The sequence below is a fragment of the Balaenoptera physalus genome (assembly GCF_965194825.1).
Source record: "Balaenoptera physalus genome assembly, chromosome: 8".
NCBI lineage: Eukaryota > Metazoa > Chordata > Mammalia > Artiodactyla > Balaenopteridae > Balaenoptera > Balaenoptera physalus.
This window is the reverse complement of record NC_138887.1, coordinates 80,145,739-80,165,639: the sequence shown is the minus strand read 5'-3', so window position 1 is coordinate 80,165,639 and position 19,901 is coordinate 80,145,739. Positions and strand designations below refer to the sequence as shown.

Genomic DNA, 19,901 nt, shown 5'->3' with positions numbered 1-19,901 from the left:
AAAATTTTCAGAATCATACCTCTCTTTAAAGCCAACTTTAAGTAAACACAGTTGGAGAGTCATATCAGCCTCTTCTTAGCACAATCTGCAAAAATAAATTTGGAAAGTAAGATCACAGCCAGTATTCTAAATCATTGATTGCTCCATTTATCTATGGCTTGTTGACTGCTTTTAGGTTAGTTGATTTATTGATACAACAAATATTTACTAAACAGTAGAAAGAATCCAAGAACTGCTGTGTCCAAGGAATGTGCACATCTATTCTAGCAGGAAAGGAAAATCCAACTTGTGAAATACAGCAAGTGAGAGAGGTCGTTAGAGGGGCATGGAGTTCACAACGTTCTCGTGAGGGAAATGTGACTGCCAGCAATGGCGGTTAGGAAAGTCTTGAGAGGTGCCAATATTGATTTATTCACCTCCCCCCCGCCCCATTACAGAAGTGATTTAAGGGGCTTACAAGGTCCTGTCAATACAACAAAAGAGAATACATTTAAAAGTGGAGTGAAATAAAAAGACAGAAAAGGAGGAGAATATAATAAGGAGCCAGCAAATGGGACTAAAAGCTGTGATGCACAATGCTCTGCCCACTTGCCCCTAGAGGGCCTCAAATGTGGCTCTTGGCATCCAGGTGAGGAGATAATTTATTCAGACCAAGCCCTGAAGGAAGGGTTGGGATCTAGGTTGAATATAATTAAAATGAAATGATGGCGAGCCTGAGAATTAGTGGTTTTGCAACTTTTTTTCCACATCAGCCTGAACAGAGACCCTCTCTCCAGCCCAGAGATTAGGCACTGGGGGACGTGATCACTCTACCAGGCATCTTACTCTAATTAGGCTTTGGCAATATTGCTGTACTGTAAGTTATACCTTTTGAAGTCCAAATCAACAAAACTCTTAACACATGCGATGTCCACATAGCTTCCATAATTTACCTACAAAAATAGAAAAATAACACCAGCTAATTCAATGCTACATACACAGAAAGACTATAGAAAAGGCAGCATCTGTTATAATCTAAACAGCCTTGTGTTGCTCTTTCAGAATCCTCTTAATATTATTTTCATATTTAATTGACACATTTGCTTTTTTGCATCAGATGATGTTAAGGACATGAAGAGAAACTGTAATTTTCAATACAATTCTATGTTCATATTACTGCTATAGATTATAATAATCATGCTATTTTGATGAAAATACATTACACTCTGGACTTTTCTGAACTACTAGAGCTCATTGTCCAAGTAGATTATTCTCTAAAACTCACGCTGTTAATATAGAAAATGCTAATCAGCAAGAGTACATTTCTAATTATTATTTATATCACTAAAACTGATATATTCTAAGATGGGATCTGTTCTCTTATTACAAGAGCAATAAATATTCATTAAAAAAACACTGAAAATATAGATCAGTGAAAAGAAGAAAATAAAAGATCCTAATGTGCAACCAAGGCTGAAAACCACCAGCTTGAGTCTCTCTCCCATCAACCCTCCCCTCACAGGCTCCCTGACTATTGTGGACACACCTTTAATATCTGAACAGAAGGCCATGGACGACACTGTTGGCACACAAAGAGGACATTTGCTGCTGTGGCAGGTGACCACTGACAATCCTGTGCTTATACAATGCTTTTTAGGGGGTTAAACACTCCTCACATATATTTTGTTTTGATTCTTTCGCTCGTCTTTACCTGCATTTTTATGTGACAGGGAATTGTGTACATTGTGACACAGACTACCAACTAGTCAGAGACAGATATTTTAAGAAAACACAGAGGTCTCTTGGTTTAGCAACTTTTAGGCCAGAGAATATTTTTTCTAATTAATGGAATTTTAGAAAAGCCATTCATAACACAATCTGATGTTCCTCAACTTGAGGGAACCCTTGCACTCCAGATGTACCTGACCTGTGGAAATACCAAGCCAGTCCCTTGAGAGGCTGGGGAACAAAACAGCTTAGAGAACTGGGGGATTGAGGTACAGAACTTTATCACTGACTCACCTCTCTTATGTCTGTACACATAGATATAAATGGGCCCCACGTGCCCAACCTGAGCCCAACCTGTGTTCACATGGGATGGGGACACATCTGGCCACGTCTGGAGGGCATGGTGTGGGCAAGGCTATTTACAAGAGTGCTAAGGAAACTTTCGGAATGCCAATCATCCTAAAGGAGAGCCCATGATGGAGGAGGGGCAAGGATCAGAAGGGAGTGGTATTTTGAAAGCTGTGGAGTGTCTATCACTTGGGTCATTCTTCACAGGCGGAAGGAAGAAACTGGGTAAAACCTAGGAGACATTTCGTGTAAAGCTCTTTGAGATATGAAAGCAGAAGAGAACATAGCTCTGTGGCTCACAGAACCCAGTGCACCAGAGTAGAGGATATGATTGAAGCTGCCATAGCACAGAACACAACAGCCTGAGCATGACCGCAGACTGGCACAGAGAAGAAACAGGAAAGGACATTAGACAGACCACCCAGGTTGGACACCAAAAGCAGAAACTACAAAGAAAGGGGTTAATAGATTTGGCTACTTAAAATTTAGAAATTTTCTATTAAAAAAAAAAACACACTCAGAAACAAAATTAAAAGACAAGTGAAAAATTGAGAACAATGTTTATATCATACTCAGTCAACCAAAGATTAAAATCATTTCCACATAAAAGGCTATTATAAATTAATAAGGAGATAATTATCACCACCACCAAAAAAAAGGAAAAGAAGAGTAGGAACAGGGAATTCACCAAAGGAGAAATACAAATGGCCAAAAAAAGTAAATTTTTAAAATGTGCAAACACACTAGAAATCAAAGAAATGTAGCTATCTTGGACTATAAGCCCTCGGTTTTAAAATGTACATCTTACCAATAATCTATACATTTGGGTGTGTATTTGGGCTTTTGGAATCAGCTTGGATTAAAATCCCAGTTCTGCTACATATTAACTGTGGGATACTGGCAAATTATTTAGACTCTGTAAATCTCATTACTCTCATTTGTAAAACAGAGATAACAACATTCTCTACATCACAGTAATGTCATGAAGAGTGAACGAAATCATGCATACAAAGTACCAGCACATAGTAAGAAGTTAATAAATGTTTGCTATTTTATTAGTACCTATCCTGATATACTGGGTAATAATGAAACCACTGGGCTAATCAGAAACCTGGATCATCTTCCTTCTTCCAGATTTGTGAGTTACTCCAAGATTATGTACACACACACACATACACACACACGCACAAAAGACATAATGGACAATCGTTATTAAAGACTGAAATATTGGTCTCAAAATAATAGGAATAGTTAAGAATTATTTGGGTCTCGATTTTTAAACAGCCACTCTAAAAGATAACATAATTCTTGGTTCCATTATTTTTCTGCTAGTAGAAACACTTAACAGTTTTTGTGATTTTAAATCATGAGGCTAAAATCAGGAGTAGAAGATATGTACAACTTAAATTCAGGAAATTCTTTAACAAAAGGTACATTTATGTCATTAATCAAATCATTTTTATCATTTTAGAACTTATATTTTAAATTTGATAATGTTTAAAAGGTTAATTAAGGATGGACCTAGAGAATATAATGCTTAGTGAAATAAGTCAGACAGAGAAAGACAAATACTATATGACATCACTTATATATGGAATCTAAAAAATAATACCGATGAATCTATATATAAAACATAAACAAACAAAAAAAAAAACATAAACAGACTCACAGACATAGAAAACAAACTTACGGTTACCAAACGGGAGGGGGTAACAAACTAGGAATATGGGATTAACATATACAAACTACTATACATAAAATAGATAAGCAACAAGGATTTACTGTATAGCACAGGGAATTATACTCAATATCTTGTCATAACCTATAATGGAATTAATTTGCAAAAAAAAAACCCGAATCACTATGCTGTACACCTGAAACTAACAAAGTATTGTAAATTAACTATATTTCAATTTTAAAAAGTTTAATTAGTAACTTCTTTCCTTTTGGCAGCTAGTAAAATACAAATAGTAATAAATTAGAAACATTTTAAAATATTTATATGTATGATGTATGCATATAGAATTCTGTATTCAAATGATCCAAATAAAAAAATAAAGTTATTTGGTCAAGTAATTTTGCTAATAGGCTTAAGATACTGATAATGATTTCTAGGAAAACTTCTTGCAAATATACTTCTTAACATTAAAAACTCTCAGTATAAGATGTAATTGTAGCAGCAAAAGTCACCTTAAACTCCCAAATCAGAGATAGGAAGCCTTTTGAGTTTACATTGGTAAACACTCCCTCATGGAATAGAGAAATAGTGGAGGCCATTAAAAAAAGGAAACAATGGAGGAGAGATTTGAAAGAGATAGAAATCACTGTACTCATGCACATTTAAAGTAACCTTTACAAATCAAATGATATGTTTCAGTTTTATATCACAGGAAATAAAGGGAGAGAATCAAAAAGTGAAGGGAAAGAACTGGGGGGAATAGAGGAAGGGAAAGACTGATCAAGGCTGATGAACATAGAAAAAAGAGAGAAAAAGAAATTGAGTTAAAGAAAGGCAGACAGGACACGACAAACAGGACATGACTCAAAAAAAAAAAGAGAAAGAAAGGAGAACAGAGATGAGCACATGGACACATGCACTCCATGGAAAAAATATCCATGGGAACCAAATACCAAAAAAAAAAAAGAAAAAGAAAAAGAAAAAAAGACACAACCCAGAAACACTCTTTAAAGAAGGAATATACTTCTCTTCTAACCTTTCTTCAATGAAGCTGTTAAAGATGATCAGAAGTGTTGTGGTTTTGCATCTTTAGGCATACACAGAGCCAAGACATCTTTTACTGGTCCCCACAGGCTGGGTAACATTAACCTAATGGTTGATTCTGGCCCAAAGGCTAGAAGTTGTCCACTCCCATACTTGACAATGAAAACTACTTAATCTTCTGCTGCGTCTCCTAAAAAAGAATGCTATAAATAATAAATAATACATCCTCTGCAATTTTTTTGACATTTCACTTATAGAAAAACCATGAGCCACTTTCTCCTTTGTACTGACTGAGGCATTCCAAAACTGGCACAGACATATTTTATTTAAATAAATCAGTCTTTCAACTGTAATTTTAACTCAAAATTGGCAAAATCTCCTTTATTTCTTGCATATGAAAACCTTACCTTTTAATTATAATAAAGTGTGAATCCTTCTATAACCTGGATTTTTAAAAGGTATCTCCCATTGGGGTAATGAAAGAGGATGTTAATGTACTAGCTTCCTTGAAAATATTTTAACATTTTCATACAATACTAGAAAACTCACCTTTTCCCACTTTTAGCCTAATAGTAGTTTCTTGTATTTATAAAATAACCACATTCAAGTCTTACCGTGGAGAAGCAACATTTTTAGTTCCGTTCAATTTCTTCACTTTAAATAAATAAAGAAATCAACTATATAACCCTCTGATTATAAATCAAATCCAAGATATTGTTTGACAATGAGATGCTTTTATTAAACTTGATACATTTAATATATAAGAATTCTGTGAAAAAATTGGGGTATCAAGTAGGATCTGGGTCTTTGCATTACAAAGTCTGCCCCCAAAAGATGTCATCTCACTATATCCTGTGGCTGAAAGCATACAGATGACCAAAAAGCAGCAACATCCTTTCCTGGTAAGACAAGTTCAACTGACTTGCCCATAGCATTACAAGTCCTCCTAGAAAAATTAAAAGTCCCCATCCCCATCTCTACCTATTGTTATCTCCTGGCAGGTGAGCTGTATGAAGCACCTTCATCTGTGCTTGGCATGAGGTCCACACATGATCAGCCTTGGGAAGGCCATCTTCCCCTCAACCAGACAACTCTACTTCAACTATTCTGAAACTCCTTGGAGGGGTGAAACTTCTGGAAAAATGAAAGAGAGCAAGAGAGAGAAAAGGTCTGAATATCGAAAGGAATACACAAATGATCAAATTCAGCTGCACCAATGCCAAGGGGAAGGATGAATAAGTTAGAAAACAAGCAATTTTGCAAAATGCTTTCTGGTATGACAAAACCTGACCAGTGTCTCGCTGTTCCTGACATACCATTTGCGAAGGCCCCCCATTCTCTTACCAGGCATGGGCGTCTCCACGATGAGGTGTTTGTGGTTGGTAAACAGTTCAGTGGAGTCTTGTTCTACTGATCTTTCCTCTAGGTCTGATTCAGGGATCGTAGCACAGCCACCTAGTTGAAAAATACAAACAATATTTTAAGCAATGTGTAGAAAAATCTACCTCTCCATATGGCAACCTCAGCTTAAGAACGTACCAGTCATGAAGATAATAAATAAAGAGACAACAATCTTCAGGAGTAGACCAAAAAAGAATAATCTTAAATGTTTCTCTTTTGGTGAAAATGCTGGGAATGAGTCATTGCCTTTAAAGACATACCGATGAGCACTTAGCAACAGCAGCAATGGTGTTGTCTTCAAATTTAACCCTTTTAAAGTCAGAAAGGACAAAATCTATAGCATATGTGATATCCATACTATAATGGTACCTCAGCAGAAATTCCCTTTAATACCAGAGCATCAGAAACTATAAAAGGAACAAAGCACATCGACTGTGAGGGAAAGAAAACTTCCCTGAACAAAGAGGAAGGCCACTGGTGTTCTGAGTTGGTGACTACAGTGGTATTTCTCAGGAATTTGATTCTATTCCTGAATCCCAACACCTTACAGCACAGACACAAACACTTCATAATTCACAGCAAAGCCATAAATGCATTGTGGAAGCTTTCAATTCCAAGTCAATTCCAAGGTGACTTGAGGATAAGCTGGAACCACTGCACTTTTAAAATATTAGGTATAAGTCATTTGATTTTATCCACCAAAATATTGTACGGAGAACTCATGTTGAGAATTTCATGACTACATCTGCAACCTGATTTGACTAATTTGACTAATTTTCTGGAAATGTACTAACATGCTGTATACTGTACCCATTTTTTCCCAAAGCCATTCTTGTAACTGAAGTGTGATTTTTCCTTTTCTGAGGCTTCTCATACACTGAGTCCAAAGCCTCCATATTCAAGTTTGGCTTTATGTGTGAGGGGGTTTATAAAGAGAGGGTATCAGCAGCACTGATGTGTAAACCACGTCATTCAAATGAGAGTGAAGTCAAGATCCCAGGTCTGAAGGAAAGTATACCTTACCATCCATCCCTCTGTATCACCTCTGAAAAAGAAATCGGTGTTGAGGGAAACTTGAGAGACAAGGATTTCCACACTCATAAAATAAGAATTAGAGGTAGCCTCAGAGGTTCCCCAAACAGGAAATGTTAGAATTATCCATCAATGCAATGGATCTTGCCCGCTTTATCTTAAAATAGCTAGGGCCCCCATCCAGAAGGAGAACCAGGCTTATTTTTAATCTCTTTCCAAAAACTGTAGATCATGGTAACAATAACTATCATTATTACATACCTTCTCAATGCTGAAAACTCTGCCCATATCATCTCATTTAGTTCCTACAAACCACACCATGAAATAGATGTTATTATTCTGCTTTTACAGATAGGAAGACTGAGGTTTCAGGAGATCAGTACATCATTTCCTGGAAATGTTCTAACATGCTGTACACTGTACTTATTTTTTTCCCAAAGCCATTCTTCTTGTTAATTCTTTGCCAAGGTCACACAGCTCCTAAGGAGTAAGACAGAGCTCACACCCAAGCGTGACAACTCCCAAAGCCTCTGTTATCTAACCATTTACTATATGGCTCCCAGTTGCAGCATCAACCAAAGAGATACCTGGCTGCAGGTCTTGGGTGTCAGCAGGTTTTATCTCACCTGATGATCTACCAGGTGTGGTTGCGAGGAGCACTGCTTAGAGTATTGTGAGGCCAGGGACAGGCTCAGAGATGCCAGGACTTTGGAGAAGCCCAAGAAACAGCACCCTTCTTCTCCTCCTGGACTCTCACCCAACTGAGAAAAAAGGAATAGAGTATGCAGAGGTGGGGAAGGGGTACCTCTGTAAGATTAATAACAGGGAAGAACAGAAAGAAGGGAGTGCTCCCGGCAAAACAGAACCCTGACCCCAAGAAAAAAGGCCGAAGAATGGCTTTCTAGACTCATAAATCAGATTAAGTCATTTCTCCATCCCCAAGGCAGAGGGAGGGAGGAAGCAGGATGAGGGCAGGAATGTTGTACTGATGCAGCTACCTTTGCACACAAGGAAACTTCAAGACTGGGGAAGAAGTGTCTCCAGCCAACAGATGGGAGAGAGTGCAGTGATCGGACAGCAGTGCTGCCATGCGTGGAGAGAGGCAGGTCTCCTCTGATTAATCAGTGTCTACCGTTTATTCCAGCTGGCTCAATAGTGAGGCAAGTGAGAAGGATGAAGACTTCAAAAGCACTAGTTCTTCAATCAGGTGGGCACAAAAGGAAAAGTCACTTGCTGTAGACTATCTTGTAGACTATACATTACATAAATTACAATGTATGTAATTTCCTCTCTTGTCCTTGGCACAAAAGTTTTGCCTTGTCCAAAGTACAGAGATGACAAATTTCTCAAATCCCACTGCAGGGCTGACCAGTCACTTGCCTAGGAATGTTACCCTCTTTTCTTTGGATACCTCCATGCGGCCAGACTGACCAACCATATGCCCAGAAGTTCTGCCGCTTTAAGCTTGGAAGGAACAACAGGATGTGAGATCTGGCATCCTAACCAATGGGAAATGGGGGAAGCGAAGGAGCCTTGCAGAAAATTCCCCGCCTGCCTCTCTCCCTGGATCGACTCTGAATTATTATTTCTTTTTGGTCAACCTCCAGAAAAGTGCTGTGTGCTGAGTAGATGCACCTGCTGGGACTCTTCCTGGCTCTTTGAGAGAAGTGGTCACCAGCGAAGGATGCATCACTTTGTATTACTTCACGTATTTCCTTGACTTGCTTCCCTTTTTCCTCATCCTCCCTTCCTTGAGTTGGCCAAATAAACTGCCACTTTAATTCCTGCCTCAGGCTCTGTTTTCTTGCAAAAATCATTGACATGGGAAGTAGTACTAAAAAGCAGGCCTTCAAGATGGAATTTTGAGGTTAGATCGCCCACCTATCTGTAAGAAATAGGGGTTCCATGGCTGCGTGTAAACAGACTGGGAATAACTTCTGTTATGCAATTACTTAAGCTTTCACCCATGGTTAACTGGGATGATGTGCATGTAGAGGTCAAGCCCAGGAGATCAAGTAGCTGTGGCATGGCAACATTTATAATTATAAGGATTCCAGAGTAGGGTGGCTGCTTCTGATAACTAGATACCTTGCAAAAAGAAAACGGCAAGTTCAGTGCAGCTAGCAGGCAACAGAAGGCAAATGCGATCTCAGGCCCCACCCACACCTACTGAATAAGAAGGGCAAATGGGCATATCTGATGAGATTTTTGCTAGGAAAAAAATATTTGTTAAAAATTTCAAAGTAAAAACAAACAAACAAACAAAAATTTCAGAGTAAACAGTAAAAGGAGAGAAATAAAATATAAAATTTCCAAACTAACAGAGACCTTCTGAAGCCCATTGTAGCAATGCTTCTCAAAAGGACCAGCCTTAAAATTTCCAATCTATCTAAACCAATACTTTTGTCACATATAATAAAAATGAATAAAAGGAATTACTAGAAAAATAAAATGAACAATATACAGGTCCTTATCTTTTAGATTCAATCATTGTAAAAAGTACACTGTCAATTGCTACAAGTTTCTGAACGCTTATTCTCAGTTTCAAGTAACAGACAGTTTGCAGACAGATGCTAGTCTTCCATTCACACTTTGAACAGCACTGATTTCAAGATATGGTCTACATTAATTAATATGATACATGGAATTATAGTTAAAAATAATAATTCAGCCAACTCCTAATTATCAGAAGTTCAAATAGCCAGTAAACTCATTCTGGCAACAGCAGGGGCTTCTCACAACTTATGTACCTCCCTTCTACTCCAATATCTGTCTGGCAGCTCCCTCCTTGCATAATGTCCAGAACAGCCCCCCTCTCCCCACCAATATGGATGTCCAGGCACTCCCTTGCCCACTGCTGGTACAATTATGGAGATCCACTTCTATCCCTGTACTCTCGTGTAAAAAGAAGTTTCATTAAGGAACCTGGGATCCCGAGTCAGAACTCTGGGGGCATTTTCATAAGGAACAATGTTATAAGTGGTGGCTTCATTTTAGAGTCCTATTACAATTAAATGCTTAAAACGCTTTTCTGGAGTAATCTGGAACCCTAACCCCTGCAGGTGAAATTTGAAAACATGAAGCATGTATCACAAATTGCAAACAGTATCTACAGCACTTGGAACAAGACAGTTTCTAAATTGGAGATTATACCCGTGATGTTTAAGAGGATGTTTCTGAGACATTTCACTATGCTCCCTCTTCCTCTGAATTGTTACCAATCAAATTATGTGCATGATCATTTGTGTTAACTAAACTTGGCTGTAAAAATTTGTTTCTTTGCAAATTAGTAGCACATTAATATATATAGCAATCCTCCAATATATAAAATACATAAACAACGACAAGTATAGCACAGGGAACTATATTCAATATCTTGTAATAACCTATAATGGAAAAGAATCTGAAAAAGAATAGATATATATATGTATATGTATAACTGAATCATTTTGCTATACATCTGAAACACTGTAAATCCACTATACTTAAATTTAAACATTTTTAAAGAAAATTTTTCTGGCTACAATCCTCATGTAGCCAGAAAATTATTTAAGTAGAAAATCTTACCAAAAATTCTGAACAATAGGAGATCACCCTATATTTATAAAGATAATTCAACTCTAGGGTTTTGTTTTGTTTTTTTTTTATGGATTACAAGCTATCCTTAAACCTGTTTCTGCATTCAAAAGCAAATTATAAAATTGTTGAAACTTCCTCCTCACCAGGTGGAACATATTTTATCAACAAGGGAATTACACTAAGGAAATTCTACCCACTGTCAGAAAAACAAACAAACAAACAAACAAAAACAACAATAAAAAAGAGCTCACGGACTTCCCTGGTGGTCCAGTGGTAAAGAATCTGCCCTCCAATGCAGGGGATGCGGGTTCGATCCCTGGTCAGGGAACTAAGATCCCACATGCCGCGGGGCAACTAAGCCTGCAGCCATAACTACTGAGCTCTCGAGCCTCAACTAGAGAGCCTGCGTGCTGGGAACTACACAGCCCACGCGCCCTGGAGCCTACTCACCATAACTAGAGAAGAGAAATCCCGCACGCCACAACTAGAAAGAAGCCCGCACGCTGCAATGAAGAGCCCGCGCTCCGCAACGAAAGATCCCGCATGCCTCAACAAAGATCCTGCCTGCCGCAACTAAGACTCAACACAGCCAAAAATAAATAACTAAATAATAAATAAGTCTTAAAAAAAAACAGAGCTCAGGTCCTCTCTGTAGGTTGCTATAGCATGAACTATAAAAGTTATAGAGTTCAAAAGTCAAGATAGGAGGCCAAGCAGAAACAAATGTAACTGTCTAGAATACTAGAGATCAAAATCAGAATGCAGGGTAAGCACTGATATTCTGGAAAACATGTAACCAGCTGGCTTTCAGGGAAAAAAGGTAAAGCCCTAATCTGTAGTGTTTGCCCATTTCTTTGGTATAAATACTCCTACCATGGCCAGTTTCAAGCAACCAACGTGACATCACCAAACGTGGAGCTTGGCAGAGATGTGTAAGAGGACACCATGAGATAGCACTTTCACCATTCAGATTCCGTAGACATACATAATCTCAAGAGCAGAGAGAATAGTAAAGTGTAGTAATAAAATAACTAGTGAAGAGTTTTGAGGTGTATTATCTTTGTTCTTAATACAATTTATTTGGTTATAAGTTTACATAATTTAATTTTTAATAATGGCTGAATTTGTTAACTGGCTCACAGAATTCCTAAAACTTCAATGATTGGTCCTCACCAGCCAGTGTGAGCCAGCTCCAGCACTGAATGCGGGCTTATTTGTAGGGAATTTAACAAAGCCTCGATTCAAACCACGACTCAGCATTTATGAGCCAAGTGACCTTCCTGAGCAAATTATTTCACTTTAATGAGCCTCAGTTTCCTTATCTATAAACAGAGACTATGGCAGCCCTACTTCATAAGGAAGAAATTGATGAGCATGTATAAGTGCTTGGCACATTGAAAAACACATTAAGTTCTGACTATTTACTCTCATGTCAAAGTTAGGAACACTAAAAGAAGAGTAGAGTGAATAGGCCAAGACGGAAGTCCCTAAAGTTGGGAGTCTGAAGGGGTAGGATTCACACAGCTGATACACCCATGGGGCCAAAAGACACAGCTCTGCAGCAAAAAAAAGAAAGTGTTCAGACACCTTAAACATGTGGCCACCTCTGAAGCTGACTACTCTATTTACTCACGCTACTTGATCTGCTGAGTTCTATTTGATAGATATTTGATTCTAACCCAGATGAATTCTGGTGGCCCAGCTTACCTGCCTCACCATCTGCCTTGTAACTCAAGTAGCCTAAACCAGGGGTTGGCCAGATAGTACATATTTTTTAAGCTCTGTGGGCCATCTGGTCTCTGATGCAACTGCTCAGTTTTGCCATTGTAGTGCAAAAGCAGCCAAGGACAAAATGTAAACATGAATGAGCATTAGTTGTGTTCCAATAAAACTTTATTTACTTAAACAGTCAGATCTGGCCCATTGGCTGTAGTTTGCCAACGCCTGGCCTAATACAAGGCTCACAGAAAGCTGCTCTTCAACTGCATCCTAATTCTAAAGGTTCCTAGAGGCATTTAACACTGCCAGATCATCTCATAGTATTACTATAATAACAGCAATAAGGAAGAGGAAGAGGAGGAGGAGTAATAGTAGCAGTTCTTTAGAAGAATATTATTTGCCCTACTGCTACAAATGCTCTTTTTGTTTGGGCGGTGATAAGCTTTTTTTAAAAAAAAAAATAGACTAATTTTTAGAACATTTTTAGATGTACAGAAAAATTTAGTAAATGGTACAGAGAATTCCCATATATTCTCCACACAGTTTCTCCTATTGTTAACATATTGCATTAGCATGGTACATTTGATCAATGAACAAATATTGATACATTATTAGTAGTTAAAATCTATAGCCTATTCAGATTTCCTTAGTTTTTACCTAACATCCTTTTCCGTCTCGGGATCCCATCTAGAATACCCCATGACATTAGTTGCTGCATCTCCTTTGGCTCTTCTTGGTGGTGACAGTTTCTCAGCCCTTCCTTACTTTTGATGGCCTTGAAGTTTTGAGGAGTATTGGTCAAGCATATTGCAGAATGCCCTTCTACTGGAATTTGTTTAATATTTTTCTCATGACTAGATTGGGGAAAAATTTTAAAGACAGTTTCTTTTCATAAATTCTTAGAGTTTCCCATATTTTAGGATTGTCTCCAGTTGTTCTTCTTGTCCTCTATCAAAAGTGAAAGCCAGGTGGGCAGTGAATGGGGAGGCCACTGAAGGCAAAGGAGGCCAACAGCAAGGCTGGACTTAGACTGTGAAGTCCTCAGGAGTGGGTCAGTCTGGGTCTAGCTGCTGGACGCAGGCAGGTTATCAGTTGCCCCAACTGTAAAGAGACGGTCTTAATGAGGCCTATTGTGAGGATTATGTGAGACCGTGTACACTGAACACAGTGCTCAGCACAAAGTACATTTTACCATCTCTGTTTTCTACGAATTTTCTTGGCATAGATACACTTTCCACACCGTATCTGTGGAATCAAAGAACTTTAGCTGTTAGTGCAACCACCTTCATTTAGGAGACATCAGAACAGAGGCTCAGAGAGGGTAGCGGATGCCCCTCATATCCTAGAGCCGATTCCTGGTTCTCCTGCTTCCTAAACCATTGGAGCTTTCTCAAGAATACCTTTTTTCCCATCAAGATCTCAGTGGATTTGCTTGTGAGTTGGCTGTCCTAACCAGTACTTCCTTTCAGTGATACAGAAAACCCAGAAGGTTGGCAAGCTGTTCTTCGGGTATATTTTAGGACTTGGCGGATTTATATTCTTGCAACAGAAACCTTTGCAATCAACTGAGTGTATGGGTGCAAATGTTCCATTCCTTCAGGGAGGAAAAATTTTTTTTCTTCTTTTTTCTTCATATATTTAAAAGCAATCAAACAAGGAGACACTTTGAGAATCACAAATGACCACAGACCATGCTCTGACTTGCCAGCCAAAGAATCTTCTGTTCACATGCTTGAATTGCCACTAAGAATTTAAAACAGCAGAAACCTCAAAAATATACACCAGTGACATTTTTCTTTTAATCAAGATTTACTTGATGGATAAAGTGTTTTTGAGGTTAACATTCAGATTTCATTTCAAAGGTTTATAATTCACGTGAAGTGTGGCGAATGGGTGCTTTGAAAAGAATATTTCACTATCTTAAATATGAAAAGCTTCCCTAAGATACTATGAGTAGTTAAAAAATTCTCCAAAAATATATTCATTTGGAATAGTTTTACTCTTTATCCTTTCTCAGTCTCCCTCTCCCTCTCCCTCTCTCTGTAAATGTGCACATACAACCACACATAGGCATTAAAGATATGTATAAGAGTTTTCCTGATAATTCTCCTCTACTCTGTTCATTCTTCTATTTTCTTAAAATATATTTTTTTAGCCCAAGGAGAATGTAAGCTATAGAAAGCCAAGAATCCTACTGTATGTTTGTGTAGCAATTTTAACCAAGTATTTACAAATCTTTTGACAAAATGGAAGAATGGAAGGAAGAGGGGTGGGTAAAAGAGAGAAGGAGATAGAGGATGAAAAGGAAAAGTGGGGAGGGGAGGATGAATTATCAACATATTCCATTTTTCTGTGTACACTTCTACAGACGATATTTGGGGTGACTTACTGAAGGTATAGATAATAAAATATTAAAGAATAAAAAATACAATAGCAGTTAGAAAAATTTAATGCAGAGTAGGAGGTATAGCTAGGAAAATTTGTGTCAGATAAAGACTTACATAAGGGCTGCCATGGAGAGAAACAGCAAAAGGCTTGGAGGAAAAGTGGGGCTGCACTTCCCCTCTTAATTCTCCACTGACTTCTCTTCTTCCACACTGGACTTCAAGTGGCCCAGTCCATCTTGTACTTGGACTTAACATTTCCTTAAGATCACACCATAATTGGTAAAGCTATGCTTGTTGGAAATTTTTTGACTAATGATGTGTGTGTGTGTGAGTGTGTGTGTGTGTGTGTGTGTGCATGACTCTGTTCTGTGCTTACCGGCCATTTTAGAAAGCCAAGACTTCTGTGAAATTGGGTTTACCAAGGTGCTTACTAAGCAGATGCTCCAGAAAACTACACATATAGGAGATTGTTAAAAATACAACAGTCAGACCTTGTCAAAGCACATCTTGGAAATAAAGCCCTCAAGAATGTAATGTATCACTGAATGAGTTCTTATCACAGTGTGGCAAATCAGGTTGATATCATATGGTGCCACTGCTTCTCTGAAGGAGGAACTGGAGAGCATATGTCAATATCTTTCTCATCTCCCCTTCCATTCTGCCCTTTACTTTGTTGTAATGTAGAGGCATCTCACACTTAACCTGGTACAGTTTTACAGTTTCAAACTCAAGAAAACAGAAGAAAACAATGCCTTTCTATATAGTCTTAGGTTTCCAGTTCCAACATATGATATTTGTTTTTCTATGTTTCTTTTAAATCCATTTGATAACTTTTCTTTCTCCCTATATTTGCAGATGACATGCTGACTGCTAGACAGTAGCTCATCTACTAGCAACAGAGATAATAATGGTTAACCACTGAGAGGCAGGTGAAGTTCACTGTAATGTGTGTCCAACATGATGCCTGTGGAATGTTTGGGATTTCATTTCCACTGCCTAATAATAAACTTTGATCCCCCCACATCCGGTAAGAACTTAAAATGTGTTCAGGACTATGCACGTATACCTATGTTTGAAAATATTTCCATTTCACACCTCACAGCAGAGACCAAGTTTGTGAATAAAAGGAAGTCTAATATATTTTAAGAGGTCTAGCATGTGTCTCAACAAGTTTTAAAAATCCCATAAAGACTGAATACTAAGTCCCTTGGGGCATAAGGGCTCCAGTCAGAGAATCTGGATTTAAGAGGGTAGGGTCCTCCTGGCATTAAGATGTTTCCACAACTTGAATAATGATAGGTGTCCAAGTATTCTTTTAGCTGGACCACCACTTAGAATTTAGGTCCACTTAGTACAAAGGATTAAGAAATACAGGAACATAGCCATTTTCATCCATTGATAATTATGTAAAGAGAATATACCAAGCAGAAAAAAGTCCTATTTACAAAAAAGCAAGCACAGTCCATAAATCCTAAAGATTGGAACAGATCCAGGTTAAGAAGTTCACCAGATGTCAGTCTGTAAACAGGGCTTCATAAAGTGAATTCCTCAATTAATTGTTGGTAAGAGTGATCTCTGTACTATGTTAGTGCATTATGATCCCCTACCATATGTAGGTGAATTGTCTGGTCCTATAGGTCATTAGTCAGTTATGATACAACAGAACTCAGGGGAAAGAAGTGGGGTAAGCACAATTTTTTTCTGATACAGAGAGAAGATCCCATAAAATTACTGCTCAGAAACTCGGAGCTTTCTTCACTGAAGGACATGAGAACTCTCCCATTTATTTGCATTACATCTGTTTTTCTAACACATTTAGTTCTTAACCTGGAGTACTTGGAAAGACACACACCAGTAAAAACATAAACATGGAAGTTAAAAAAAAATAAAACTACTCACTATTTTGTTAAAGTCTCCAATCGCAATGTTTTCCCACATGTTAACAAGGCCATTAAATCCTCCAAACAGGAATACAAAAGTATTACCCAGCCATTGTGAGAAGGTGAGGAAGAAGAGAAAGTTAATACTTGCTTTTCCTTGCCAGCTGATCAATGTCTAGAGCACTCTCCAAGGAAATGCAAGATCTATTGTCTTTCAACTAGATCTTTTCTATACTGATAAGTATAGCACCTTCTTGTTCAAAAAGAAGGTGATTGTGGTATTTAATTTCCACTTTGTTTCTAAATCCTAAGGCAACCCAAGGTACAACTGGAAAGACACATGATTTTAAGACATTTCCATTTCAAATACTTTCCTAAGTCCCTCTTCAGAGACCAACTCTCTCTCAAAAGTATACATGCACAAATAAAACATTATAGCTACAGTTGAGGAGGAAAGGAAGCCAATAGTTCTGCAATTATAATTACTAAAAAAGTGAAAGAGTAAGAGCATAACTCTACTTTGCCTGGGCACCACATAATAAGAGATCCAGTGTTCTTCACAGCTTCCCTCTTGCATCAAGTGGTTATTAATTCCTCAGTGATCCTGGCAACATTTCTTCAACTTGAGTTTCTTTCCACAACCCAATTAAAAGCCATCATCTTGACCAAACTGTGTTGTTTTTAATAATGACAGAGTTTAGGTGGTGATTTTGAAACTGAGAGTTCTGCTGGGCCACTTCAGTTATAAACAGGTTGAGGGAAAAGAGCGAAGAACACAACATCTCTGGAGAGCACCTGTTTCACCATATTCGTTCACAAATGAGGAAACTGAACAAGCACTCAGGACTCGTTCCTAAACAACTCTGTTATCTAATGATATATTTCTACAATAGTCCATTAAACAATGTCATATTTTGCAGAAAAGGGAAATGTACACAAGATGATAACCAGCCCATGGATAGTGGAAAGGGACATCCAAAATGGGACATGGCAAGTATCATTATGTCTGGAGCAAAGTCACATAAGTCTGGGCCTTAGTTTCCTTTTTTCTAAATTCAGAAAATATAGCATTTACTTTATGAGAGGCGAAGATTAAATTGGTCAGTGCCTGTAATACAGTTATCACAGAGCCTGGCACAGAGTACGCCCCCAATAAATGTTGGGCTATTATTTTCAGTACTAACCTCCAACATACGTTAGTCATTACGTTACAGCCAATTACACATGAAACTACAAGCCATGAGCACGGCATGAATTTATATTTGATGCTGTAAAAAATGCTCAGGTAAACCCAGAAGATGGGGTAGGCAGACCAGTGGTGGAATGTTTCTAGTTGGACCCAGTGGTCAAAGCCAAAATTGTCAACCAGGCATTAAAATAATTCACTTGAAAAACAGTGCACACATTCTTTATAGGATGAAATCACTGATAATCTACTATCCTAGATAACCACTATTCTGAGATCAAAACAGGAATTTTAAAAGGGCTCCAATGATGATGATGATGATGATCAGGGGTGCATAATCACATTCATTGTTTTCTATTTACCAGCAGTGCCATTACTACTGAGAAACACAAACCCACAAGATAATATGACATAAATGGATGAAACATTAAGATAAAAGGGTAAAACAGTGGTAGCTTTGCTTTCTCATGGGAAATTGAAATGGCCAGCAGATGAACCTTAAAAGAGGAAGTCTGCTGACCTAGTGTTACTAAACATAGGAGGCAGCCAAGGAGCGGAGGAATAAAGCAATGTATTTAAATGTATGCCTTGAAGGAAGCAAACACCAATTATTTTTATATGATTTTAATTCTCCTAGTGAATATTTTATGGGTGCTGGCAAGTCCTTCTGGAAAAGGAAGGGATTATTAATGAAGGATTCAGTGGCAATTGCCTGCCAGTGCTCTAAGAACTAACACTTAACAAAGGGTCATTTAGTTCATACTTCATCTCTAAAGCTACAGAAATTTTAAGAATCCTTAAAAAAACAGTATAGTGTTATATTCACATATACAGTCCTTTTTATTTTAATTTCCAGATTGTTCTATAGCCTGCATGATAAACAAATAAGCTTCCCACAGGAAAATAAACAGATAGAGGAAAATAGTTAATTTTTTTTCTTTTTCATGCAAAGAGTGGATGCTTAATATATACTTGTTGATTTGGAAAGGAATTCATGAAATTTGAGGAAATACATAGGAAATACAGTCTTTAAAAAAGTTATCTTTGAAGAATGCTCTACCACATCATTCCAATATTACGCGCTGGTGACAGTCCACTAATGTACAGGCCAGTAAATCTGGGGAAATGCCCCATCAGCTCCTGTATTCTATCTTGTTTCTCAAAAAACTCAGCCCATCAACTCTAGAAAATTCTCATATTATGTAAAATGAAATCTCTCTAGCTAACATCTTGCTCTTAAAATTCTCCAGGTGCTTCAAGAGCATGGACTCTGGAGCTAGACTGTCAGAATTTTAATCCCAGCCCCACCATTACTTTTTTTTCTTTTAACTGGTAACTTGATCTTTCTCTGCCTCAGTTTCCTTATTTGTAAAATGCAGATGATAACTGTACCTAGCTCATAGGATAATTGTAAAGATTAAATGAGTTAATTTATATGAAGCACTTCAAATAATGCCTGGTTCATAGCAAGTGATACATTAAGTGTTATAATAATAAGTATTACTATTATTCTCATCATCTTTGCCTTATATTGCCAAAATTCCCACACCTAAGCCTGAGGTTCTCATGTAAGCTGAAGGAAAGGAGGGTGGTGAATTTTCAGAAGGCAGAGAGCAGCAGCTACAGCTGCCTGACCTCCAGGAAATACGAACTGTCGTGTTAGCTAGTCAAGGAAAACCTTAACTGGTTGTCTGGCCTAGCAAAAAAATAAAAAAAAACAGTAGCCAGTAGGAAATAACAGCTTGATAAAGAAAGAACAAGGACTGGGGTCTAGATAAATAATAAAGGGCAACAATAAACATCAAATCAGGAATAATTTACTGTCTCTTGACCCCCACTTTTCCTGCATCTTCTTCCATTTCTTTACTCCTCTTGGCAGCAAAACTTCTCCAAAGAACTGTCTGTATTTGCTATTTTTAATTTCTTCCTTTCTCTTGTAC

At 37.9% G+C, this 19,901-nt stretch overlaps 1 protein-coding gene across 13 annotated transcripts in view; it reads right to left on the bottom strand.

The window, feature by feature from the left end:
* BBS9 (Bardet-Biedl syndrome 9) overlaps positions 1–19,901 on the bottom strand; it is a 471,319-nt gene that overhangs the window by 9,604 nt on the left and 441,814 nt on the right. For 8 of the 13 annotated variants that reach the window (XM_082471759.1, XM_082471758.1, XM_082471762.1 and 5 more), the window contains 2 exons: positions 6,122–6,232; positions 5,490–5,911 (listed from right to left, as the gene is read on the bottom strand). In XM_082471759.1, the coding sequence (XP_082327885.1) occupies positions 5,880–5,911; positions 6,122–6,232 (143 nt within the window). In that variant the 3' untranslated portion in view covers positions 5,490–5,879. Of the gene's footprint in view, positions 1–19; positions 86–867; positions 933–3,700; positions 4,968–5,489; positions 5,912–6,121; positions 6,233–19,901 lie in introns of those variants that run through there. The other 5 variants (XR_014266410.1, XR_014266409.1, XR_014266411.1 and 2 more) reach the window with 5 other exon arrangements.